A 26,478-nucleotide genomic window follows, 5' to 3' on the forward strand; every position below is an offset into this window, starting at 1 on the left:
ACAAGGAAAGGCAGGGCAGGGATCTGCACCATTTACCCGCAGAGAGGGGCTCTGCCCAGCATCGAGACCCTTGCACCTTCATCGAGACCCTTGCACCTTCCTCACCAGAAGAGCTGCGCCGTCTTCATTTCTGTCCTGGCCTGCACCTCCTCTGGAACACCCCCAGCACAAAGCTTTGCGTTTATGGAAAGATCACCTTCCCTGACAGCTGGGTTTTCATAGGCAGCTACTTCGAGAGGAGTTTGTAGTTTGTCCTTTAAGGCAAGAGGACGGGGACCATGACACCGGGACCAACCATCACCAATCTTAGCACTGAGAGCTGCTCTGCGACCAGGAGCTGTAGGCACCGCTGCAGCAGATTCCACCCTACCTATTATTGGAGAGTCTTGCCAGAGTCCTCGTCTGCTGTGTCACCGCTCAAATACAAATTTAAGTATCTGCTACAAGCTCAGTTATAGCTATGCTGAACAGAAAGAATGAGTGGCAAAATAATTCAGGGCAAGCTGACTCCGTAGGTTTCTCTCCTTACTCCTCCTAAACTCAGGAAATCCCTCAGTCTTACTTCCCCCCATCCCCTGAAAAGTCCAGTTCTCTACTGATAAAACTATTTGTAGTCAGGTATTTGTGATGCTGGCAGAGAGTCTTGGTACATTTCTGTTCATTAACACCTAGCCTGAACACACAACAAATGAGGAAGAGTCCACAGCCTGTAAGAGATGCCAAATGCCAATATAAATTGGAACATAAAGGGGAACAGCAACATGCGTGATGAGCCCCAGGAACTCTGTGATGTTCATTTCTTCAAGGCCAGCTATTATCACAGGTACAGCACCGTGAGCAGGATGGCAAACCACGCCAGATCAACTCACAGGGCCTCCAGCCACAGCCCTAAGGTTAGCCTTAAGCCTGGAGCCAGCTTTTGCACAGTACTTCAGACTGCCAAGCTCCCGGCTTTTGTGGCCTTACTTTTTTCCCCATGTCCCCCCAGAGAAAGGAAAATGAAAGTTTCTTACAAAAAGCTTTAGGGGTCCACTTTCTGATAGCGATGTCCCACACCCGTTAGCAGCCATCCCATTGCACCTGATGCTGTGCTGAACCAGAACCATCAATTTACATGCAGGAGAGTTCAGATGCCTGCTGCCTGCAGAGTTTGGTCTTCACTTGCAAATGGGGTCCCCTCCAAGAGTTTCAGTTCCTCCCCACACCTCTGTAAGGGGCAGCAATTCAGCCACAAGTACAATAAACAGGTTCATCAGAGACATCAGCCCAACAGCAGCTCAAGGATGAGGCCCAGAGCCCCAACACGTCCCCCCCTTCAATTTTAGCACCTCCAAGAGCCACAGCATGGCTGAGGTTGGCAGGGACCACTGGAGGCCACCTGGTCCAACCCCTGCTCAAGGGCTACCCAGAGCAGGCTGCCAAGGATCCAGGCAGTTTTTGGGGATCTCCAAGGGCCCACAACCTCTCTGGGCAACCTGTGCCAGCACGCCATCACCCACACAGCACAGAAGTGCTTCCTGATGAACTTCTCGTGCTCCAGTTTGTGCCCACTGCCTCTTGTCCTGGCACTGAGCACCAAAGAAAATGGCCTGGCTCTGTCCTCTTTGCACCCTCCCAATGTATTTATAGACGGGGATAAGATCCCCCCCGAGAATCTCCTTATGCAACTGCCCAGTCAGTGTGCAGACGAGTCACATGAGACTAGCACAGATGCTGGGAGAGCAGGTTTGAGGCTATTCCTGCAGAAGAAAAAGGAGCAGTAATTAAGCAATGCCGAACGAGACAGGCTCTCTTTGAGAACCCCTGCCCCCTTGGCTGCAGCAGCACCCCAGGAGCACGGCACTCCCTCCCCACAGCACCTTAAAGTGTTGGTGCTATCTCCAGTAAGAGAACTGCAGCAGTTTCTAGGAAAGGTGACACCGGAGCACCGCAGCTCCCACACCTCCTGCTCGCTGCCCTTGGATGGCTTTTCCTGCAGAGTCGGGCGGGCTGGAAGACTCGCTCCCGTCGGACAGCGGTGATGCAGCCTCCCTCCCCCGCCTCCCAGCCCAGAGCCAAGCCCTCCCGCAGATCCCAGCCCGCAGCCTGTGGGAACAGGATACCAGCCCCGATCCTTCCAGGCCCCACTTTGCTGGGGGCGATGCTGCTGGAAAGCTGAAGCTTTCACACAGCTTCTAGGTTGCCTCTCCGTTCCCAAACCAGGAGGCCACGTGCCAGCAGGCTGAGCGAGGGCCCTGCAGCAAGGCCCCACGTACAGCAAGGGCACCGTGCCTTTGCTGTACTGCACCACCTGCAAGAAGAATTTCCCCTCTAGTGGCAGGAGAAAGACAGAAGACACAGCAGGTTGTGGTACGTAGACACAAGACCACTACAATGCCGTGGCAGAAACCCTCTAGGTGGTCAGCTGCTGTTCCTTTGTCAAGTTTAGGACTGGTCACGCCTACCTTTACCCTGTGAACCTTCCTGAACATCTGGCTTCTTCATCCAAACCTTCCTTTACATCTGGCTCACCACTTCTGCAAGCCAGATGTAAAGGACAAAGCAGCACTACCAGCACTGCTAGGAAAGCAGGTTTTTGACACAAGTCCTTCCTCTGCTATTCCTACAGAGCCATCAATTCCATGCCACGAAGGGATATATATATATATATATATATGTATGTATGTATGTATTTTTTAAATAGAAACAGCAATTACCATCAACAAGTTTGCCATTCTAGCAATAACAACCCTAAATAAGTGCCCTCGCTTCCCTAACTAAGCTTGGCCCTTCCACAGAAATCTCACTTGTAATTACACAACCCTACCACTTCTACCATTGCTCAAAAGCCATGGGGAGTTTCCCTTGTTCTTTCCTCTTCATCCCAGTGATTTCAAGGCCACCTACAATAATACCAATCTCAGCACTGCTGTGCCTCTAAAAACACACACCACTTGTGAATTAGAAAGGGAACCTCCCCAGCCATCTAAATCCCTGGGAGCACAGGGCACACACAGAGGACAAAGGAAAATACCTGTGCCATGCCCTGCGTTCGCACAGGTTGGAGTCTGCCCTGTCTTGTTGCATCAGAGCATGAAGATGATCAGTCTTGTTCGCCCTATGCATCACCTAGAGGTGTCATGTTTTGTGAAATTTTGAGACACGCATTGAAAATGAGGATTTTTTTTCTTCTTTCCACCTGCCCTTTCCTAGTTTTTTTTTTTGTTTTTTTTGTTTTTTTTTTTAAAGTCAGATGTAAGAACATAGACATCATTCACTAGCCTAGGAATGCGAAACATCATGCATAACTGCGTTAGCACATCACGTTTCATCAGATATGCTTTGAAATAAAACCCTCATCCAAGGTACGGTTGTCGTTATTCAGAAGTGAGATGAGAATGTCACTGCACAGTAAGGTAATGAGTGCATTCGTTGCCAGTTGGTATCGCTCTAAAATGAGACAAAGGAGGGAGGAAAAGAGTGTCAGAAATAGAAAGTACCCATATTGTTAACTCAAACAGAAGGTTACACATCCTTGGGGCTCTGAAATGGTACATAAAGACCTAGTGTCATGATGCAAACGTAAAGAAACAAGTACAACACCCCAGTCTGCATAAAAACGGCCTTCATTGGAACGTGGTAACTGCAAGGAACAAATGGAAATCTGATCCAACATTATCAGTAGTTAAAAACATATATACTGATTTTTTTTTTAATGCAAAGATTTGAATTCATTAATTACAGAAAACATTCTGAACAACTTAACTGCAGCAGCGATCTCCTTTTAAAGCTTTCCACCTCTAATCCTAAATATATCTCAATAATATCCTTGCTGATGTTTCCACGCTGGGCTTCAGGAGGGGAAAGTGATTCCAAGCACTGAAAACTTCCTCTTTTTCCCTATCATCAAGTCCTTACGTTTAGTACATCACATCTGTGACCTTTCCACTGAGAAGAAGAGTTGTTTCACGTACTGCATCTTCCCCTACAGAACCTCCCAGCCTTCCTGAAGCACAATGCTGCCATCCATGACCCAGCAGCAGGTGTCATTTACTTCTGGTGTTTAGCAGGTTAGCCGACCTTGTGACATTAAGCACAGAATTGACAAGACATCCATCCATAAAATCACTTCGAATAGAAGGGTTCAGATGGAAAGGACCTCCAAAGATCTAGTCCAACCGCCCGGGCACTTCAGGGCTACCCAAATACGCGACACGTTACTGAGGGCATCACCCACACGCCCCTCAGGCACGGGGCACCAACCACCTCTCCAGGCAGCCTGTTCCAGTGCCTGACCGCCCCCACAGTGAACATTTTTCCTCATTGCCACCCAGAACCTCCCCGGCACAGCTTGGTGCCGCTCCTGCCACGGGTGACCAGGAGCAGGGACCGGTGCCCCCCTCAGGGCGGTGCAGAGCCGTGCGGCCGCCTCTCGGCCTCCTCCTCTCCGGCCCAGACAGCCCCAGCGTCCCCAGGCTCTCCTCACAGGACGTGCCTTCGGCCCTCTTACCAGCTTGTTGCCCTCTTCTGGGCACTTTCAGGGACCTTAACTCCCTTTCTATAGCGTGGAGTCTAAAACTGCCTCAAGGTGAGGCTGCACCAGTGCTAAATCTAACAGGAGAATCACCTCTTCATTTATTAAAATGAACAAAAACAGAGGGAATTATTTGCTTCCTGTAGACCTTACAGATCTGTTCCTTGGGAGGGGAATCCCTGTGTTTCATTACTGATTTATGAAGGCCTTACCTTGCTAAGTTACTTTATAGCCAGGAGCCCCATGTCTTCTCCTCTTGAGCACAGTTACAATAAAAGCTTAGATCATCTGCTATAAAGCTTACGCACTGCAGTTCTGAAGAAAAGGCCGTATGAAAATGGATTTGTTTCTGACTACCACAGAAAGAGACTAAAGACAAGAAATAAAAGAACTTGGGATACTCTGTAGAACTACTCACACAAGTGCTACCTGTGAACAGGGACGCTCTGTAGGAAACCAGGTTTTGTTCCCCAGGGACACACGGCATTTTACCTCAGTGCCTTCATTTCCCTCCTGCCCCCAAGCTCAGGACAATACCCACTCCACAGACACACACTCAGTGCTTCAAAGTCTGAGCGAGATCATCAGCACAGCATCCCAGGCTCCATGGCAGAAAACATTGCCACATGGGTACAAGCCAGGCACAGGCAGACCCTGGGGGGTATTTTCACCACAACATGCTTAAAATTGAGAAGAAGGTGAAGTAAAGTTACCTCCTGGAGGTAACGGTGGCTGGAGGAGGCCTCCATCTATCGCATCTACCTCCCAGTACTCCCAGTTCCCAACACAGGCAGGTCGCCACATCTGCTGAGGAACAACTCGCACAGCAGCCCCAACTGCAAAAACACCACTTCTGAGGAAGGGGGAGGAAAAAAAAAAAAAATCGAGTCTGGCAGCGGAGCTGCTTTGCAGTCACACCCTCAATTATTTCATAACTTTTCCAGTGCAGACACCAACAGCCCATACAACTTGCCCATCCAGTTCCAGCACTAATGGGAGCAGACACCGGTGTCAGGCCAGTTACCTGGACAAATCCCTTGGTAGCTGTGTCACTCCTTCAGACACTGGCCATCCCGGTGACCTAGATATCCCTAGGATGGTTCCTGGCCTGAGGGGACAGAAACCTTTTACTCCAGCAGTACCGTGAAGGGAAGGTGACCTTAGGTTCACAGCCTCGATAGGTTTCTAGTGGTGTGTGAGGTGCCTTGCTTACCCAGGAAAGGCTACAGCTTCCCAAACAACAGTTGAGGTTTCACAAAAGCCCTTCCTACATAGGACACCCCAGGGAAATGAGAAGAAAGGAAGAAGGGAAAGCAAGCCATTCACAGCTGCCTGGAGTTGCCCCATAATGGTTACACGGCCTTAAGTACAGCAGATTAAATTCGTACCTTAGCTCAGCTCACACAGGAAAAGCTTTTTAGTAAAGACAATGAGCAAGTGAGAACTCCACACCTCTGCAGACCTGTAGCCGTAGCTGTGCTACACAGCTTTAACTTAAAACAAACTACTGAAAGGACATGGCAAGGGGATGATACCTGGGCTACAGGAAGGAGTTCCTGAAGTTCTTACACCCAGGGATTTCACCGCAGCTCAGTAAGCTTACCTAGGGCTGCCCCCCAAGCAGGGTCAGGCATGGAGTAATTTAAATCTCTGTACAGGTACTGAAGATGAGAGCAAGGTAAACTGAAATGTCTTACTTAGGGGAAAAGCAGCCACACCACATTTTATGTCCACTCTCGCAGCAGAAGGAGGCTGCTCTGTGGCTATGCTGGTGTGACTGAGTCAATCCAGCACCAAATCCTGCCTCCATCTGGTGTGCTCCTCCTCAGAGGCTGCCAGACTGAGCCTTCTCCTTCAGCCAGGTAAGACAGACAGCAACCTCCGGGCTGAGCACAAGGACGCCCTGACATTCTGCAGTGCCTTCACATACAGCACCTTTGCATGGATTATTGCCAAAATACAGCAGGAAGGCAAGGCAGGACCAACCCCGCCCTCCCTCGGATCCCCCAGGTTTCTCTGCATCGCAGTTTGATAGGTTATGATGTGTCACGAGGCAGTCTAGACCTAGATCAGGACAAGTGAAGCCATTAAAAGGAATTTTAACTGTGGCTGGTAACATGTTGGATGGAAAAAAAAAATCCGGCTGAACCACCCAGTTATTTACAGCACTGCAGACTTCCTGTCTTGATGCAAGTCAGCAAGATCTTCTGGAAAACCCAGGAACAAAAAGCAGCGAGGGAGGCTAAGTTAGTTAGAGAAGCTAATGATCTCTGTTAGACTTCAGAACAGAAGACGCTGCACCTATGCCTATCCTTGTCTAGGAAGATGGATTTCAGGGACTAACAGACAGAAAAATGAAGCAAGAAATTAGTGAATTAAGAAATAGTTAGCAACTAGCCATCACAACAGGAGGCTATCTGTGCCTCTGCATTTTCAGATACAAGGCTTCCCCCCTACCTCCCCGGTCCCTCCTTCATGTGCCAGGGCAGTTTGTTACAGCCAGGCACTGCAGTGGGGACAGCGAGGGCAGAGCCTTTACAAAACAGCCCGGCAGAAGGGATGCTGAGATGTGTCTGACCTCAGCACCAGGTGAGCCACCTGAAAAAGAGCACTGCAGATAGCTGTTAAAAAGAAAACCTACACAAAGACATTTAGATTCTAGAAATCTCATTCTTCTCATCAGAAGAAGTCCTGGACTACTAAGAAAGCAGATTTTAACATATTGCTAAGCTTTAATCAAGTCTCTTGCAAATTTACAATTTTGGAGAATCACGGGTGACAGTATTAGACAACACTGTGGGTTAAACCCTACAGCTATGCAAAAACAAAAGGGAGAGGGGAAAACCACTGTCCTTCCACATGAGAAATTGGGAGAGAAAGGAGAAGTGGCAGTGTAAGGCCCAGCCTGCAGTCCTCTGACCTGAAGGGACTTGTTCCACTGACCTAGCTGGGCTCTGGTTCATGGCATTTATGCTCTGAAGTTCACAGATTCACTTCATAGCAGTTAAGTACAAAACCATCCCCAGAGCGTTCCCACTATGTACCCTGCTCTATTGGCAGGGCTGTGCTTTGTACTGCTCGAGCAAACCATCTCCCAGCAAGTCTGGCTGGTAGCGAGGCAGGTTTTGCTGGCCACACGTGGGACCTCTGCCTGCCAGTGGCTGATCCACGCCTCTATCTCACAGCTGAAGCAGCAGCACATCACATCACAGGCCTGCTCGCAGCCAGCACAGAAATTCCAGGTTTGTTTCTAAAGCCGTGACTGATAAAGCCACGAGGGAAGAGCTTTGCAAAGCAGCAGCAGAGCCGTGCTGCAAGCCCTCGATCAGAGCAAGTGATGATGTACCTGGTGGTGGGCCTCGAGGACTGCTCTCCGAACACCAAGAACATCTCTGCTCCCACACACAGCACTGCAGCCACAGCGTGCTGCTGCACACCTCTTTCTTCCAAGTCCCCGAACCAATTACTGGGAAAGATCATTCTCCTACAAGCACAAGACCTCAGTGCCGAGACGACCCAAGCCGCAGGCAGCCAGGCACCAAGCAGAGGCCGGGCTGGCACCACATAGCTCAGCCCTGCTTCTCTGCCCACCAAGGTGCTCATACTGTGACCAGTCAGCAGTAAGCTCACAGGAGGAAATAGCATGGATTTTTGTGGCTAGATAGGGCAGCTGGATGATTTATATTAGTGCGATAGATATATCACACATCAGGCCCTACAAAAAGTCTTAGGATAACCAAGGCACCGCTACAGCCCAATCCATCTGAGAGACACATGACGAAGCGAAATACTTCATTTAACGAAATATTTCCAAGTCACTTGGGTGCAGACTGGCAAGCAGAGTGCTGAGCTGTTTTTTATCCTTCTCTGAGCAAGCCCTTCCCACAGCGTGCTGGTTAGGACAGCAGCAATTCAATGGTGAGACCCAGCACAAGCTCTTGCTGCTGCCCTGAGCTCCTAGCCTCCTCTCTGCTCACCTGTGCACTTACCTAACACGTACAGTGAACTACAGCGTGACATACGTGGTCGTAGCCCTGGGCCACATTCTGCTAGCCCGTAGGATAGCATCTCTTCCTGGCAAAGCAGGTCATCAGGAGGCCCGAGACAGGCCTCTGCTGCCTCTGTGTCAGAGAACCGAAGAGCCTGTTCCCCTCAGGGTGCCCCAGGGCTCCACTTCAGCAGAGCACAGGAGGGTAATTCCAGCACCCGACACGCAGCGGTTTCCACAGACCGCAGCAGACACTCGGGACCTGCTTCTACCCCCTCCCTTCCACAGGTCTGTTAGGATTGCCAAGCAGACAGCATGGACACCCCTTGCACGGAGGGGCTGGAGTGAACCAGCCCCACGCTGCCGCTACCGAGGGCTGCCGATGGATGCTGCAGGCACCTGGCGTGTGCCAGTGAGAAATGCGGCGGTGTCTCCGTAGAGCAGCTGTCCTCGCGTCTCTCAGCAGGGGATGTTGCCAGAGTTGGCATTTAATAAAGGTTTGGAATTTGTTTCCCTGTTTTACACTGTCACAGGGGAAAATCAGCTTAGCTCAGAGGCATGAGACCAAGGTGTGAGTGATGCACAGGGGGTTTGTTTAGGCAGGCAGCTAGAGAGGAGCCCAGGAGAAGCGAACACACTCCGATCGACACCACTTAGCATTTGTTGCTCCAGCTTTAGCAGTAGATGAGGCTTCTGAGGGTGAGAAATTCTGGGCTTCGGGCACGTGCTCAAATCCAACACACTACCTCGAGAGTTTCCTTACTTTCTCAGCTATTTTGTGTTCTCCTCTGAGATTTCCAGAGGACGAGCCTCCAGATTCTCAGAAACCCTCTGGTGAAACAGTTGCAGGAAGACGTGTGGAAGAGAAACTGCCAAGTCACATCCTCCAAACCCTCTGGAAGGTGGAAGAGGGATCCCAAGCCAACAAAATCCCCCTGCTCCAGCGCTGCAGCTGCTCCACCACGCCAGGCGTCCCCCGCAGCAGCATCATTCCAGAAGCACAGGACGAAGCAGGCGCGGAGCAGAGGACTTCCTTACCTCAGTGGTCCCCGGGGAACAGCTTCTGGTGTATGAGCAAGCAGCAAGGCAGCACCACCAACCAGGAGCTGAGGTAGCCTGGAGCAAGAGGCTGAGGTGCCCTTCCACAAGGAGCACTTGACACTAGGAAGCTTTCCAGCCCCTCATCGCTCTGTTACAAGCAGAGGGATGGGATTCAGCTCTGAGACGTGTCAACGCTGTTGGTAAGGCTCAGCACAGGTCCGGCATGACATAGCCCGACCCTAACACACGTGTATCTGCTATATATTGCTATTTTGTTTCCTTCCAAGCAGCCTGAGAGGGACAAGTGCAAATCTAGCTCCTGCTAAAGACATCTCTGCCTTCCCCGCTCCCCTCGTGCAGGCTCCTCCCCGCAATGCCAGGCGAGCCAAGCACCAGCTGCACCTGCTTCGCCTTGCAGTGCGGCTCCAGCACGCTGCCTCCAGCAGGAATTCACAGCGGAATAGCTAATGCTCCTTCGTTATCCTGCAGCCAGAAACACTCCCGCCTTACACGAGACAGATGACAATGGAAAAATTCTGCCCGTTTTACCTTCGGAGCATGAATGAACCCACTGTGGTCAGAGCAGACTTCAGGCACATCAATTCCGTTAACGAGGCAGACCACAAACTCCGCCGTCTCCTCTCCCCCAGTGTCCTCATCACCAAATTAGACAGTGGGGATTCCGGCCCCGCCTCGTAAAGCATTAGCTGGTTTCCTCTACAACGCTGCTAGACAGGCACATGCTTCTCCGCTCCGTTGGCCCCTGTGCTGCACAGCACAGCCAGCTTCCACATAAAGCAGAGCAAACTGAGAGGTTCAGCTTTCTGCCCAAGGTCATGCTGGAAGTCAAGTAATGAGTTTCCCATGGTGAAACACCTGTCACCGTCTCTGCCAAGTGGAAACGATTCTCACATGTCAGGATTTTAGGTGACTTTGCTTAGTGAAACCAGGCCCTTTTGAGAGTTTTCTCCTCTCCCCCCTTACTTTCAGATGGCAAAGCAACCACAGGGCAAAGCAACCGAACCCACACTCACCTACCTTAAAAGCCTTGCTTTTAACCCTGCATGGAAAAAAAAAAAATAATCAAGTGGAAGGTGCTTTTTTAGAACAAGGACCACAGCGGAAAGAAACCCCACCACGCCTGCATATCAAGCAGGTTCCTCTCCCAACTGGTTTCTCATTCATTTAAGTCCAGCCTCACTGTGCAAAGCCTTAAAGAGCTGACCCAGCTGGGGGCTAACAGAGTGAGAACCACAAGAACTCCATCAAGGCTTAGCTCTGGAGAACGCGCATGCGGAGCTGAGGTGCTAATTGCTCATCTTAGTGCCTGGATTAACTGGGCACTAAAAGACCTGCCCTAAACACGACCACTGGCTTCCTTCCCCATGGCACACGAACATCCCAAGCGCCCCGATGAGGAGGGAAGCACCAAAAGCCATCAACACTGCAGGTGAGAGTCCATTTTCTCTAATCCCAATATAAATTTATATTCTTACAGTCCTCAACCAACTGAGAACTGGGAAGCAAGTGATTCCCCAGAACACCCAACGTCCCACCGTCTCCCCTTATTACATCTCTGTGCAACAAAAGGAACCCACCAAACACCTTCACAAGCCACCTTCAGCGCTCACATGTGCCCCTGGGCCCCTCAGCCACCAGTGTGAAACTCCAGCATCCCACGAGCTCTCCCCCATCACTGCCCTTTAGTCAGACGCTGCAAAGGGAGCCTGCAACTACAACTGCAGTTGCATGGAGATGGTTCCCTACAATTTTAGCTAAACAGCCACTTCAGCAGCTGCTTTGACAACCAGATCTTTGTCACCCTACCGCTGTGTCACCTGGATGCATCTGGGAAGTAACAGGCTGCAACTGTACCGTGCTCCAAGGAGGACAGGGATCTGGTGCCTCACACCATGCCAGCACAAAGTGCCTGCGCTTAACAAGGAGTGTCCTGAGCATGGCTGGCCAAATCGAGTGCCAGCTGCAAGGTACGGACAGGCAGGAGTCTGGAGAGACGGGAGGTGAGGGGTGGGAAGAGAGAAAGCCCTAAGGACCCAGAAAGCCAAAGAGATATTTGGCCAAGAACTCCTCTGGACGAAAGCAGAGATGGAAGAACAGGACCCGTGCTGCTCAACCTGCCCGAGCAGAAGCGACAAGCCCTGTGGAGATCGACTCGGGTGAATTTAGGCTGCCTGGCTTCCAAACAATCCCCCCACCTTTGCTGCAAGCCAGCGTTAGCTCCGCGCTGACCGTGCTCCACCGAGCCAAGCAGCAGCGAGGCCGTCCCACTTGGCTGACAGCCACAGGAAATCGCAGCTGAGGACTTCCCACAAGCTGCCCTTGGGCAAGGCAGAAGAGAAGCTGCTGCAAGAAGAGTTTCGGCTTCCAGGCCCGAGGAGCTGCAGCCCTGCAGAAGGGGCACAGGCAGAGGAAGCCGCAGCTCTGCTCCCTGCAGGACAGGCTCCTCCTGGCTCTCCAGCACCCAGCGAGCTGCCCAGATGAGCAGGGCAGTCCCCAGGCACACACCTAACCCCCAGCACAGGGGAGAAGAGCTGCTGCAGACAGAGGGGGCAGCTCAGCTTGGCACTGCTCTGCCCATCTCAGGAGCTCATCTCAGGACCACTTTCTCCCAAGTGCAGGAAGGTTACGTTTGATTCACCTGAGCTGGCAACTACATATTTATTCCATCAAACAATAAGACAAGAAGAAAAACCACCAAATACCTTTTGAAGAGGACACTGAGAGCATGATTATTGTTATTTTTTTAATCTTTTCAGCCCTTCTTTGCTGGCTCTCTTCCTCTTGCCCCCTCCCAAGACACGGCTTCCAGCTCCACTGACCTCGTGTGTCCTTCCTGCACCTTCACTGATTCCTCCCTCCTTCCAGTTGCCCTCCGAGCCTACAGAGCCTTGCCAAAACGCAAGCAGATAAAACACATTCTTGTTGTCAAATCTGCTTGTCCTTTTAACATATGGCACACAGAGTTTTGTTTCATCTTAAACTCAAAGCAGCAAAGTTTAGCAGCCAGCTCTCGTTATAGTCTCACAGAAGTTGAAATTTTGGGCTTATTAAAAGATAGTGCATTTAAAATTCTACATAGATTCGGAACACTGGGAGCTGCTTTAAGGGAAGGCAACAGAAGGACCAAAGTTTCATACAGCCTGGATGCAATTCTGCCATTTGTTTTAAGCTTTCTAGTAACATAACATGGCCTTTGAGTTAACATTTCATTTCAAACCACTTTAAAAACGTGATTGCTCTGTGATTGTTCTGCACTCGTGGACATTTTGCTTGTGAAAAAGTAGAGCCTGGCTGCATATGTTCCCTAGTCAATGCTCATTGATTCTCTAAAACAAAGGGCAAAACCCCCAAGGAATCAAGAGACATTTTTAATTACTTTGACACTGTTGATGAGAAGCAGACACTTACTCCGGCTGCATAACTCCCCAAGTGCCAGGTACCGGACAACTCACCAGGACAGAGCACACCAAATGCTTAAAAACAAGCTTTTTTGTTCTCACCATGCTCTCTACTAAGGCTGTTATTCACTAAACGGGGAAGCAATAACACAACAGACTGATTCCATTTAAATCCATTAGACCCATCGTTCCTAAAACTTCCAGGTACTTTCTGCAACCACCCCCCTCTCCGTTCCCATCGGAGGGGCAGGGACTGATGAGATAAAACTCAGCTCAAGGAACTTCACTTGGGGTAAGTCTCAGTCAGGTCTCGACGCCAGCTTCCCTCAGTCAGGAAGGAGAATTCCAGTTAGAGGAACTGTGCCCCAAAAGATACGGAAAGATGGATTTCTTCCGAAGGCAGCATCCCGTATCAAACCCATTTCCACCCAGAGAACAGCTACTTAGAACATTTTGTTCAAACTGAAAAATTTCCAGCCCTTTGATTACAAAGGCAACCTGCCAAGCTGGAGTATAAAATTAGCACATTAGTGCAGTAGTGTCTTCCTTCAGCTGAAGGCAGCTCCGGTGCCTCGACTGCGTGCCACAGCCCTACGGGGGTAAAACCCAGCTAGGGAACCAGGTTCGCTCTGCCCTGCTCCAGAGGCTCAGATCACTTGAGCAGCAGCGAAACACAGATATCAAACCAAATTGTTTCTACTGATGGAAGAGCAAGAACTGAGCAGCAGCGAGCGCTCAGGCAGACCCAGCGCCCAGGGAGCACCCTGCTGCAGCAGCACAGGGCGAGCAGCACCCCCCGTGTCACCGCACCCCCTCGTGCTGCAGGGTGCACGGCAGCAGCGCAGGTGCCTCCCGCCGTGGCTCCGAAGTGCCAGGTCAGTTTTTCAAGCCCTGGTTATAAACGCCGCTCTCGCTTTAGAAATGTGAGTTATTTTTAAAATGCATCATCAGAAAAGGTTAAACATGGCCTTTTTCCTTTCATTCGCACGTTTCGTACACATTTCAGCAGGCGTCTGTCCAACTTAAGCAAGCTCTGGGCGAGCACCTGCTCCAAGCTTTGTCCAAGCTCCAGCAACACGAATGAAACGTGCTGCCTTTATTTATACAGCCACTGGATAGGCGCTGGAAAGGTTTTTCCTATCCAGCTCTTTCCCGAAGGTCCCATATCGCACCTCCTCCTACCTCTACCCCCTTCCCCAGCAGACACCGAAATCATTTTGCAAGCAGCAGACTGCACCCGGCAGTTCCCTTGTCTCTGGCTCCAACAAAGGGACTCGCTGCCGGGAGGTATTGCTCGGGGCAGGAGCGATACCAGGCAGGGCAGCATTCCACCCTCCTGAGCTGGAGACCTCGGGTTCCAAGAGGAGAGCAGTGCCTGGTCCCGCAGGCTCTTCGCAAGGTAAGACGATGTGAAACAGCCCCCTTCCCAGCGAGTTTCAGAGCTACGAGGACTGCTGCCAAGCCTAATTCTCCTGGCACCTTATTTATTTGTTTTTATGAACTCCAAAAATATTTTTATGAGGGGTTCACGAAGCGCTGCCTTTATTTCTTCCCCATCCTCCAAAACAATGGAAGACCTGGACAGTAAGAGCTGTGCAGTAGAAGACACCAATTTCCCTGCTGTAACTCCTTGCACGCGTGCTTTAAACAGCTGAAACATTTATCAAGCTCCTCTCGGTGTGCAACCTTTCCTTCAAACCAGCCTCGGGTCGTCAGACAGATCCAGCACTGCCCACCCCTGCTCCCAGAGCAGCTCGCGGGTGCTGCGCCCGCGCTACCTGCACACACACACAGCACCAGCTCCAACTGCCTCTGCTCCAACAGAAGTAGTCATTTTTCACCCAAATACAGGAGTTTACAAGCTAGATGTCTTTGCCAGTTTTTGGGACGTTGGCGGGATGGCTGGATTTGTGCCTGTCCTGTTTGCGCTGTAAGGATGGCGTTGGATCTGTGCGCACAGGACGGCTTCAGCTGAAGTCACCCAAAAAAAGGAACTGATCCCATTTATCCACTCCCCAAACCACCTCTCGTGGGTGGGGTGGCAGGGAGAAACACCTTCAGAACCAACTCACGAGGACTAAAAACCCACCCGAAACACAGAAGGAGCTGGAGCACAACACAGCAGTTTCCCTGAGCGCAGCCCCGCTCCCCAGAGCCAGCACACACAGAAGGGAACGATTTGCCAAGCAACTCGGATCTCGGGCTGAAAGCCAGAGGACAGCTCTGAAAAATCTTCCCTCCGCCACCCAGCTCCCAGCAGCCAGCCTCTCAATATTTGCCTAAAACTTACCAGGAGTGGGGAGGCACTGAGAATATCAGATGAGATCCAGCTGTGCTCTCCCCCCCGCAAAGCTCAGCAACACCCAAAGGCATGCCCAACACCAGGTCTGTCACTAAAGGAACACCACAGAGCACTCGTCTGTCCCGTGCCACAACCCCCTGCTCTCAGACGGGGTCACCCACATCCCCCAGGCATGCACTGTTCACCCACCAGCCGAGGAGACCTCGAGGAGTCCTCCCCTGCCCTCCCTCTGTCTCCTCCCCGCTGGTTTGGGCACCGCCACCTCCCGGTCCTGGGACAGGGGCTGCTGGAGGCTCCCGGCCCTGCCTGACACTTCCTCAGCAGCAGCAGGTCAGAAAAAGTGAGAAACCACTGATAAAAACGATGGGTGAGGGTTAAAGGCAGGGAAAACATTTTCTCCGACAAGCTCAAGCAGCACCCTGGGGAGAAGCTGAGGCACGGACCCTTCGGACACAAAAAAACCTTGAAAAAGGAGCCCCGAAAGGCAGAAGTATCCCCAGAATTTAAAAGCTTGAAAAGCAGTCGGATGCTGCATCCAGAGAGGCAGGCAGGCTGTAAAAGCGTTGTTAAGGGGAGGAGTCCTGCTGCATTTTCCGCTCTTCTGGGGAAAATTACAACAAAGTTAAAATCATGACCGTTTTCTTCCAGCCCAAGAGGGAGCTTCAGAGAACAACGAAACGGCTCAGACACAGAAGGTGCCTCTGTGGGACTGAGGGAGCACGGGGAAAGAGCACAAAGCAGAAATTGGAGCAGGGAGCAGGGCTGGGTTAACAACGAGGTGGCCAGATAGGATCTACAAGGCGTACACAAATTATAAGGAAAGTGAGAGAACCACAAACAGCAGCTTAGGAATGAAAAAAAGGCTGGGGCGTGTTAAAGGAAAGGAACCTTTTACAAGAGCTGACTACGAAAACGTTTGGGGCAAAGCAAGCAGCTGATTTTCACCCCAAAAAAGCAGCTGGTTTCTGGAAGGACGAGCAAGGACGACTGCAGTGCGTTGGGGTGGCCAGAGGGAAAAGGCAGAGCAGCGAGGCACCGTGCAACGGGAGAAAGCGGCTGAAAAGCAGTTGCTGCGGGAGGTTAAATTAGGTAAGCGCGGGTTCTGCTAAGGAAGAAAAAGAGCAGGTGGTAATTGGGAGCACCTCTATAAATGGCCCTATCCCAACAGGACCCACAGCCACGGCACAGCAAATGTTTGTAAAATCAAGAGATGCATTGAAGCCAGCGGCCGGGGCAGCCCCGCTTAGTGCTGCGGTGCAGGAAGCCGACAGCTGCGGGGACACAGGCACGCGGGAGCCGGGCCCTACAGGAGCGCATGAGGCCCCATCTCCCCCTGCAGCCCGGCTCTCTGCTTCCCTCCAGGACCCTGCAATTTGCCGTACATCCCCCGTCAGGCGTCCTCCACACACATAGGGAACGGGCTCTGAGCAGGAAGCACCAAAGCTCCAGTCCGGGCCAAGGCGTGTTAGCAGCAGAGGGCTGCCCGAGCTCGAAGGGCTGAGCCAGCGCGGGCTGCAGCAGCGCCGTGAGCTCTGGAGGTGTTTCCCTTGCCTTGGTCATGATTTTAAGTTTTTACAGCCAGAGTTTTGAAGCGACCTTGCGATATTTTAAGCCCGTGACCTTTGTTTAGAGCGTATGTCACTTTGGGCAGGATCTATTTTAACGCGGGCTCCAGCTTTTAGACTCCGTGAGCTGGGCAGCAGCTCCGCAGGGGCCAGCACACTGCTTCCCTCCGCAGCAGGCTGCTTTTTTTAAGGAAAGGGTGGATTAAAACCTACCTGCTAGAACTCCAGATCCCCTCCCTCTTCTCAGCACACCACTCAGCCGTGCAGGAGGGGTTGCCCCCAGGGTGGCTGCTGTCAGCAAACCCTCCTCGCAGGTTTGCTGGTGCCGGCCTCAAGACAAAGAGCCCCGATTTGGGGAGCGCCGAGCTGCCTGCCCCCCGTGCACGAGCTGGAATATCAGAAGGGGTTTTTTGTTGCTGCTGAGCCTACTTAATCCCCACACCGAGCCGGGTCTGCCTAGCAACAAGTTGAAGTTTTAAACTTGTGCCATCCCACTTGTGTTCCCATGGCTACTGCCGAGCGCGGCGCGTGGCAGCTGCAGGGAGCGGCGGCAGGGTCCCGCCAGGGACATCTTGGAGATTCCCAGGCAGAAAACAATACCCCAAAAGTACAAACCCTACACCTGGCACGCCTGCCTGGCTATTCACCCCCAAAAAATCAAAGATCGGCCTCCTGCCGCGGTCAGAGGGACATCAGCCCGGGGAGTAAACCCGCACGTGGCATCCACGCATCATCTGTGGTGTTTGGCACGAGAAAGCTTTGGGTTACAGATGGGGCACTTTGAGCTTCTCCCAAGTGCAGAGCGATGTACAACTGGCAAACGGTATCTACCAGGTGGGACAGATAGCCCTTAACACAATTAAAATGGGGCAGTGAGACATCCTTGCCCTGCCCCAACACAAACTGGTGCCGTGAACAGGAACAGACGGACGAGCTGAAACCCCAGAGCGGGGTGAAGTCGGAGGGGAGAGAGAAAACTCCCTGTTTCACTGCGAGCTGTAAGCAAGGAGCTGTTCCCAAAACAATGCTGTTACATAAAGCAGACTTTCCCAGTCCTGGCTTTCCAGTTCAAGAGGAGACTGTTTCCCACTTCGCAGCGGTTCTTCTCAGCCCCTCGCCATCCTCCGATCCCTCCGTGGGGCTGAAAGCTGTCGGCGTCCTCTCCCCGGAGCAGCTAATGGGGCCAGGCAGTATGGCTGTGCCAGGCCTGGCTGCGTGTAGTCCTTGCCGTTCTGGACCCCAAGCCAAAGGCAGGGCAGCACATTCGTTAAGTTGCTCTTCCCATCCACAAGGACACCGATCCAAGGTCGCGCGCACCAATGATTATTTTCAATACCCACCTTTCAGATCAGAGGCGCTGTACCAGATAAAGCCCAATCTGATAAGCCGCCTGCCCAAAAGAGCACACGGTGCTGTGACGGGCGATCGCAGATCCCTACAGACAGCAGCACTGGGAAGCTGTGCGGACAGGCTCCTCTCATTACAGCTACGCTACCAGCCGCAGGCTCTCCCAAATTACTCTGATTTGCAAAATCCATCCAGGTGAAGAGGACAGAAATGAGGGAGGTGGCAAGGAAGCTGAAATAACTACGAGGATGCAAAGGCTTTTCCTGCTCTTATTGGGAGGGGGGGCATTTTTTTATTATTTTTTTTTTTCAGAAATACACCTGGTTACACACATGCACACAGCACATGGGAAACCCTGCTGGTGGCCCCCCGAGGGGCAGGCAGAAAGCCAGGGCTGAAGGGGGAAGCACAGAGCAAGCTCTGCGCCTGAGAGGGGATTTTTGCAATTTTATCACACCGCTGAAGCCTCCTCCCCCCAGAGAGGCAACATTTACCAATACTTCCTTTATGAAGTTCAAAGAGCTCGCTGCTGCACGGAGCTGGATGCTGAAGATGCTTGGGAAGGTAAACACACTTGTTTAGCCTCAAAACCTGACGAGAAGCAATTTTAGCGAGTTTGACCTGCAATACTTAAAAGCAGTCGCATCAGGCTGGTGCATTTCAAAACAAACAGCACTAAGAGCACAAAGCAGCCCGATTCTAGAACATGCTGCAGGAACGCTTTCACTGCCTTCACTACCACGCAGCGCATCCTCTTGCGCTTTCAAAAAGCACAGAGCAGCCAAACTTTCATGTGGAGCCCTAAGTTAAGAGTTTGTGAAGCTTCAAGAGAGAAGCCTAACCCAGGACTCATTTTAAAAGCGTTATTTCAGATCATCCTTAGTTTACAAAGCAACTTGGTATTCTCAAGAACTGAATTTCAATCTGTTCTTCTGAGCTTAAACAATTAAGAACAAGAGGTGGCTCATCCTGTCACACAGTCATGCCAAAGCCTCAAAAGACAAGGTCACCCGGTGCAGAAAAAGGTACAGGCTTCCCAGGAAGGCAGCAGGAAGAGCCTGCTGCCTCAGAGCTGTCTCTGATCAGTCTCTGGAGTCTCTGCAGGAATCCAGCCTCACTCCTACCTTCGACTTGTGAGGAGAGTCTTTGTCACACCACCAGAAATTGTACCTGCGGGAAGGGGACACCAGCACAAACCACCAAGTTTCTGAGGAGACATCGCTCACATTTACCTCCTACAGCTCCTATTACAAATGTTTATTAATATTACAATACAATAAATACACGTGGATGTCCAACAAAGCATTGCAATTTATAGCACGCTGGAGGTATGGGGCAGGACTAGAGCCCACTGTAAGCCGCATTATACAGTGCACCTTGATCAGAGAGGCAAAGATTTCCGAGCTAATTATAATGACTAATCACAGGGAGCTCTAAGCCTTCACTTGGCCAAGTCACAGAACTAACTAGGGCTGAAAACAAGAGTTTTAAGAGCAACTCATTAAGCAGCGGGAACCAGCTATGAAGAACAAAGCGTTCCCTCTACCTAGCATTAATTCCAGCCCAGCCATCCCTACATCTGTCAGGGCAGGAGACAGCTATTACCTCCACACACAAACACTGCGTGTGCCAGGCAGGGAAGGAAGCCACAGGCTTTGGCTGCACCAGAGGCTTGTTTGTTTACTACAGCACTCAGGTTTGAGAAGGATCTTCTCGCCCTGTTGGAATGACAAGAAAGCTCCAAAGGCACGGCTTGGAAGAAGGTGGAGCGGGAGCTCTGTGCGGCACCAGCAGCCTCTGCTGCCCTTCCACGGGACGAGCAAGGACCGGGTGAAAGCAAACCACAGAGCCACGCAGGCTTAAAAATGGACAAGCAGCTCAGGGGTAAGAGGTACAGCACCAAGCCTGCAGCTGCGCTCCTGCCAGAGTGCCAGGGATACGGGTAATAAACTCCCCAACTTGGGCTCTGTTCTCCTCCTTTGTCTCCAGGCTGGATTTAAGAAAAAAAAAAAAAAAACAAACAAAAAAAAAAAAAACAGTTTCCTACTTCAGGGCTTCACGTGCCCGCTTTTCTCCAAACAGGCCATACCCTAAGCACATTCCCTAGGGCTGACGATGCCTTTTTCCCCACTCCCTCTCCCCCAAAGCCCCACACCTCATTCCCAAGCACGCACCCAGCCCCCAAGGGGCACGATGCTCCTGCTGGGGACACAGCGAGTCCCTGCAGACAACAGTGAAAGGGCCAAGACACAACAGGCTTCATAAAGCAACTCCGCGGCCTCTGTCAGCCCAAACACATCGGGCATTAGTACATTCGGGTTTGGTATTTCTGATTAGATCAAACATCCTCATTACTCTTCCTTCGTTCCCAAACACACTGCTGCACTAAGGGAGCTCCTGCCCGCCGTGTTTCAGGCAGGGCCATTTGAGGAAATGAGACAGCCCTCCAGGACAGCAGGATACCAGTATTTCCAGTTGCAGCAGCTGGGCTGTGACTTTTCCACTTGCTCAGGTGGAGATCCCAAGGTCTCACTTGAACACTTTTTTCCTGCTTCTCGTTCAGATGAGCCCGCTTATCTAAACACCATTTTCTCTCGCAGTCACCAGGCGCTCAGACTATTTGCAAACTACCAAGACTGTTAGGAGCAGGGCTAACAGTCCTGTTTGCAAACACAGACACAGAACAAGCTGGCTGGGAGGCGGGCTTGCCAAGCGCAAGTGGTAAGGGGCCTTTTAACAACCCCTTGTTAAAGAGCTGCCATCCCCAGTCCCCATGGTGTGGGTCAATAGGTGATCCTGCAGACACCACTCACACTCAGCTGCACCTTCCTGGAGAACCCCCAGAAGTAGCTGAAGGTGGCACAACCTAAGGAGATCTGGCCTTTAGGACCAGCAAAGAAACAAAGCTATTGCAAGGGCATCAGCCACCAGGGCTGGTCTATTACATACCTTTGATCCCAAGCAGAGGGTGGGCACATTTTCACAGCCACAGCTGTATGGATGTGCACACCCCAGCTCCCCCCGGGCATCTGCTCCCATGGCACAAGGCAAAGCCCCCACCTCCCCCCCAGGCCTTACAGAGGCAGCAGGGAGCTTCTCTGCCCTTCTCAGGCAACTACAGACAGCTTCTGACCACATGGAAAAGGTGGCTTTTTTGTTTGGAGGCCTGTTTGGTTTTTTCCCCCTTCCATTTTTGGCAAGGCTGAGACACCACCACGGGCTTGGCCATGAAAGAAAGGCAGGAAATGTCAGGGAGCACACCGAGCACGGCTAACGACGGAGGGAGAGAACAAGATCCTGGAGGATGTCGGTGATGTTCTGGCAGCGAGCACCTTCCAGTCGGCTTTTGTGCTCCTAGGGCTGGAAGCGCTACAGAGCACTGCCTCGCCTCCCACCATTTTTACTGTGGCTGTTACAGGGCAACTAATAAAAAACTGGGACAAGATCAGCATTGCAAACGAGTCGCTGACATCTGTCAGCTCACACACAGCTCAACTTCGGCTCTCTACAGCTGGACACCACTGAAGCAAAACTCGCTTTTGGTCGTGTTTCCACTGGAAAGAGCCCCAGAAGCTGCTTTCCGAAGATAACTGACACAAACAATATCCAAAGGTACAGGAGGCAACTTGTACTTTAACCGCCATCACGGGGCAGAGAGAGATGAGATGGAGAGAGCAGCGCTGATCTGCCTTCCAGTGCATGCCACGGTTTGGGACAGATCACTTCCTTCGGGGAGGGAAGGCACACTCCTCACAATTACGGATGCTTTAATCTTTATTTGAATCCACTGACTGCGTGAGAGCGCTCACTAATGCTTCATTCCTCCCGTTTTCAATATCCCAGCACTAAGGGAGCATAAATTAATAAGCAACAAGTAAAACGGTCAAGCACAATACCAGCGCTTCCCCATATGAAAGATTTTTTTTTATTTAGCTTTAGGATATGCAATGTTTCCTGCCACTGAGTTTTTCCATTAACAGGACATGTGGGTTTCATTTGTATGGATTAAAAGAACCATAATAGTTTGCAGTTCCTCAAAACCTCCAGCGTCTCAGAGAACCAGCGTGGATGGCCGACCTGGTGACAAGAGCCCAGGACAGGCAGGTGGCAGCCCAGCGCCCGACTCTCAGCTCTAACGAGAGGAAGGCACAGGAGAGGAGATCGCAAACGCTCACCTTGTGTTTGAGAAATCAAGGCCAGGCAGTGAAACACGGCTCAAGAGCAAGTTTGACTGATTGTAGCAAGCTCTGGAGTAGGGATTTCAGTCCCAAAGTTCGCCTGCCCTCCTCCCCAGTGAAAGCTGCTTGTCAAATAACAGCGCTGCCTCTGCACGAGCCCCGTCTTCACTGTACGACTGCTCTGACCACACCGAGAGCAACAGGGGTGTGAGTCGTGCACTGATGACAGAGGGGTGACTGCGTTTGGGAGAGCAGAAGTGGGATGAACACAGGGGGATTGGGACAGGAGAGCAGCAAGGCGGCCACACCAACCGCAGCAGGGATTGGTGCCAGCTCCGGCCCTGCCACCACGAGGGGTTCGCTGGGGGAGCCCCAAGGAACCACCCCACAGCGGGGTTTGGCCACAAAGGGTATCAGAAACTTGCCCTGAGATACTTCACTCCATAACTGCAACTTGTTATTTGCAGGCTTTAAGAATTAGGCCCAACAGAGACACAACCCTCGATCGTCTTCCCCAGCCTCCTCCATGCTCCCACCAGCCCTGCCCTGTCCCCCCGCACACCTCAGTGGGAGCTGAGGAAGCTCTGCCCGCTGCCAGGCCCTTCTGCCCCCTACTTCTGTGCTCTTCTCCGGCTTGTACGCTTCTGAAGCCCAAACTGGCATCACACCCTGCCTCTCCCTGCTCCCCTGGCCTCAGGAACGTGGATTTGAGAAAAGCTTCCCTCGTTTCCTTGCTCTTTGCTACAGCTCGCTCGTGGCTCAGGAGTGAAAGAAAATTAAATGCTCTCTCTGCCCTCATGTATGGGGACGGAGGAACACCCACGTAAGAATGCTGATGTAAGAGTCAGCAATTACAAATATACCTCAGCCAAACCGGAGTTATAATTGAACATTAAGTTAAAAAAAAAAAAAAAATACAAGGCCTAGCCTGTGCCATATTTCACCTGAAACACAGCTAGAGCAGCACGAGCCCTCTGCATTTTATCAGCCAGCTAATCTCAAGGTGAAAGCCTCCCGGACTCCACACCAAATAACCTTCAAGCTTTAGGATCCTTCGGTCAAACAATCCTTAAAATTTCTACTGGGACCCAGACACAGCATCTGCACCCCGCAGTAACGCTGCTCCATCAATTTCACTTTGAAATTACCAGCAGGATGAAACAATTTAACAGTTTCATTGAAAAGGTCTCAGGGCAGCCTATTGCACTTATTTAGGGTTTTTGTTCCAAAAAGCAGAGAGAAAAGGGGCACACCAGATAAAGACACCATGGCTATTTAACTTTAGGGCTGAATTTGGGGAGCAATGTCACACTGCAACATCATTCCTAGGTAATTCCACAGGCCAGGAAAGCAGCACGAGCAGACAAAAGTTCACCATGAACTCACTAACTAAAAAGTATACTTTTAAAAAAGAAATTTTTAAAGGGACACATAAAAAGACCAGACCCAATGCCCACTGGGGTCGTCAGAAAACCGATCGGTTACTTCGAGTGAACCTACTAACAGGCTTTCTATCTCACCGTGCGCTCTGCTGGAGCTGTCTTAGGGTAGATATTACTCAGGAGAAAAAAAAAAAAAAAAATGTTTCTCCACATCACACACTTCCCCCGCCCTTTCACTACACGTAGCGAAGGAAGAAATAACCTTTGCATAGGTCACGGCACATCTAGAAGTTAAAACCAGAACAATGTATAACCCAGCACATAATAGAGAGGAAGGAGCACGCTGTAGCCCCCCCCATCCATTATGTTAGAGAAACGGATGGCACAAAAGAGTGGGATTTAACAGGGGGGGGGGCTGAAAAGCCCCGGTATTGTCGTGATACCTGGCTAAGAGCCAGCACGATGCGCGCCGTGCGCTATGGGCACGTTGCGTTTGACCTACAGATCGAGAAACCGTGTCAACTGCTCCCAACTACAAACCAGCTCCCCCACGCTTCTCCTCCTCCCCTCCTCCTCCTCCTCCTGGTCCACCAAGAAATGGAGCTGCCATGTGCCAAGACCTTGCATCGTGTTTTGTGAAGAACGTGCCATGGGGGGGGCGGGGGGGTGAACCATTCGGTGAATAAATGCAACATCAAAGTTCAGGAAGAAAAAAAAAATCCTGTTTGCCTCCTGGGACCGTAACAGTTAAAAAAAAAAAAAACACGTATGTTAAATAATAAAGAGGCACCCACGGTATTAGGACGCAGCACGAGGACGATCCGGGAGGAACATTTCTCCTGAATCCACACAATAGTTACTGCCGGGGTTATGCGATAAGGAGCCAGCGAGGCTCTCCAAATCAGTCTTTTTGTTTTAAGAGAGAGGAAGAGAGAATTCAATTAAGTTTGGACTAGGCAAGAGACAACTCCACATGCCGAGATCTCCAGATAGGAGGAGGGCTGTCGCTAGCCTTAACCTACAGCTACAAAGGAACAATGCAAAAAAATTCGCTTACATTTCCAACTAAGGAGGTCAGCAGCCTGCCTTTATGCACCCAGATATACCCGGAGATACACCAACAGCACGGTGCTTCGAGCACCTGCCTTTCAGTGCGGCCACAATTCCTTTGTTTGCTCCAAATTTGCTCCCCTACCACTTTAAATTAGCTTACAAAGAGCTGCAGCAGAAGAGCTGGAATGTGAAATATTCTGGGGGGAAGCCGAACGGCTCCTGGGAGAGGGAAAAAGAGGGGGAAGAGAGGAGAAAAAAAAAAAAAAAAAAAAAAGGGAAAAGAAAGAAAGAAAGAGAGACTCGAGGTGCACCAAAATGGGTTTTAAAAAAAAAAAAAAAAGGTATTTAGACAACTTGATCGTCCCCAGTCCCACCCGTGTGGCTGAGCCCACAAATAGAGGAGAAGGAAAGAGGGGGAAAAAAAAAAAAAAGGTGGGATAAAAAATAAAAAAATAAAAAAAAAAAAAGAAAGGAGCCAACTGCCATCTCCTGCCTCCTCTCGCCCCACAGCTTCCCTGTTCCTCCCTGCAAAGCGCCCTCTGGAAGGCAGCGAGACTTCTTTATGCACCGTGCTAGGGCTGGTTCCGGGGGGGGGAAAGGGAAGGGGGAAAGGGCCCAGGGGGTCGGGCTGGCCCTAAGGGGGCTGCGGGAGGGCTGCGAGCCCCCGGGGGGCACCATGAGCACGGGGAGGGCGTTAATTAGTAATTAGCGGGGGAAGCGGAGCCGAGTGTGTCCCCCCCAACCCCCCCCCGAGACTCACCGGGGTCGAAGTCGGGGACCACCGCCTGGTACTGCGGCCCGACCCTCATCCCGCCGCCGGCTGCGGAGGGAGGCAGAGGGAGAGGCGTTATAGGGGGGGGTAGGGGACGGGGACACCCCCACAGCCCCCCCAAAAACCCCAAAATCCCCCCAAAACCCCCCAGCCCCCCCCCCAAACGGCCTCACCGTGCTCCTCATCGCTGGACGAGCCCGAGCTGCCCTCCTCCCACGAGTTGCTGCTGCTGTTGCCGTTGGGGGCGGCGGCCAAACTTTTGTTATTCCCGTTATTACCGCCCCCCCCCCCTCCTCCTCCTCCTCCTCCTCCTCCTGCACCACCGCCGCCAGCAGCAGCAGCAGCAGCGGGGTTGTTCGCCCTGCCCCGCCGCTTCCCCGCCACCTCCGGGCCCTTCTCGATCATGGCTGGCATTTAGGGGAGGGGGGGAGCCGAGTTTAAAAACTGAGCCGGGAGCGGGGGGGCGGGGGCGGGCTGAGGGGGGCGGGAGGGAGGCGCGGAGGCGCCGCTGAGGTGCGGGCGGGGCGGGCGGGCGGGGGCCGGGGCCGGGGCGGGCGGCGCCGCTGCCGCTGCTGCATCCCCCGGCGCTGCCCCAACTTCGCGGCTCATCCCCAGCCCCTGCGCCGGGACCCGGCTCGAGCTGCGCCGCTCGGCCCGCCGCCCGGCCCCGCCCCCGCGGCGCCGCCATTGGTCCAGGCGGCGTTTTGGGAGGGAGGGACGCGCTCCCATTGGCTGCTGCCTCACGTCCGTCTCCCGGCCGGCTCGGCCGCCTCGAGCTTCCGTCGGGGAGGAGTGAGGGGAGGCGGAGCGCGGCGGAGGAGGAGGAGGAGGAGGAGGAGGGCGAGGGCTGGCGGGGCTCTGCCCCTTCTCGCTCCTCGTCCCCCACCCCTCGCCCCGGGGGGGTGCGGAGGGGGCTCC

At 52.1% G+C, this 26,478-nt stretch overlaps 1 protein-coding gene across 1 annotated transcript in view; it reads right to left on the reverse strand.

Moving 5' to 3' along the window:
* The window catches only part of RCOR1 (REST corepressor 1), an 81,029-nt gene extending 54,861 nt beyond the window's left edge, over positions 1–26,168 (reverse strand). Inside the window, exons 1-2 of the mRNA XM_082761511.1 lie at positions 25,734–26,168; positions 25,549–25,608 (exon numbers count right to left, since the gene is read on the reverse strand). Coding sequence (XP_082617637.1) covers positions 25,549–25,608; positions 25,734–25,974 — 301 coding nt within the window. The 5' untranslated portion in view covers positions 25,975–26,168. The remainder of the gene's footprint in view (positions 1–25,548; positions 25,609–25,733) is intronic.
* Between the last annotated feature and the right edge of the window lie 310 nt (positions 26,169–26,478).

Source organism: Aythya marila (genome assembly GCF_965140915.1).
Source record: "Aythya marila genome assembly, chromosome: 5".
In the NCBI taxonomy this organism is placed as follows: Eukaryota; Metazoa; Chordata; class Aves; order Anseriformes; family Anatidae; genus Aythya; species Aythya marila.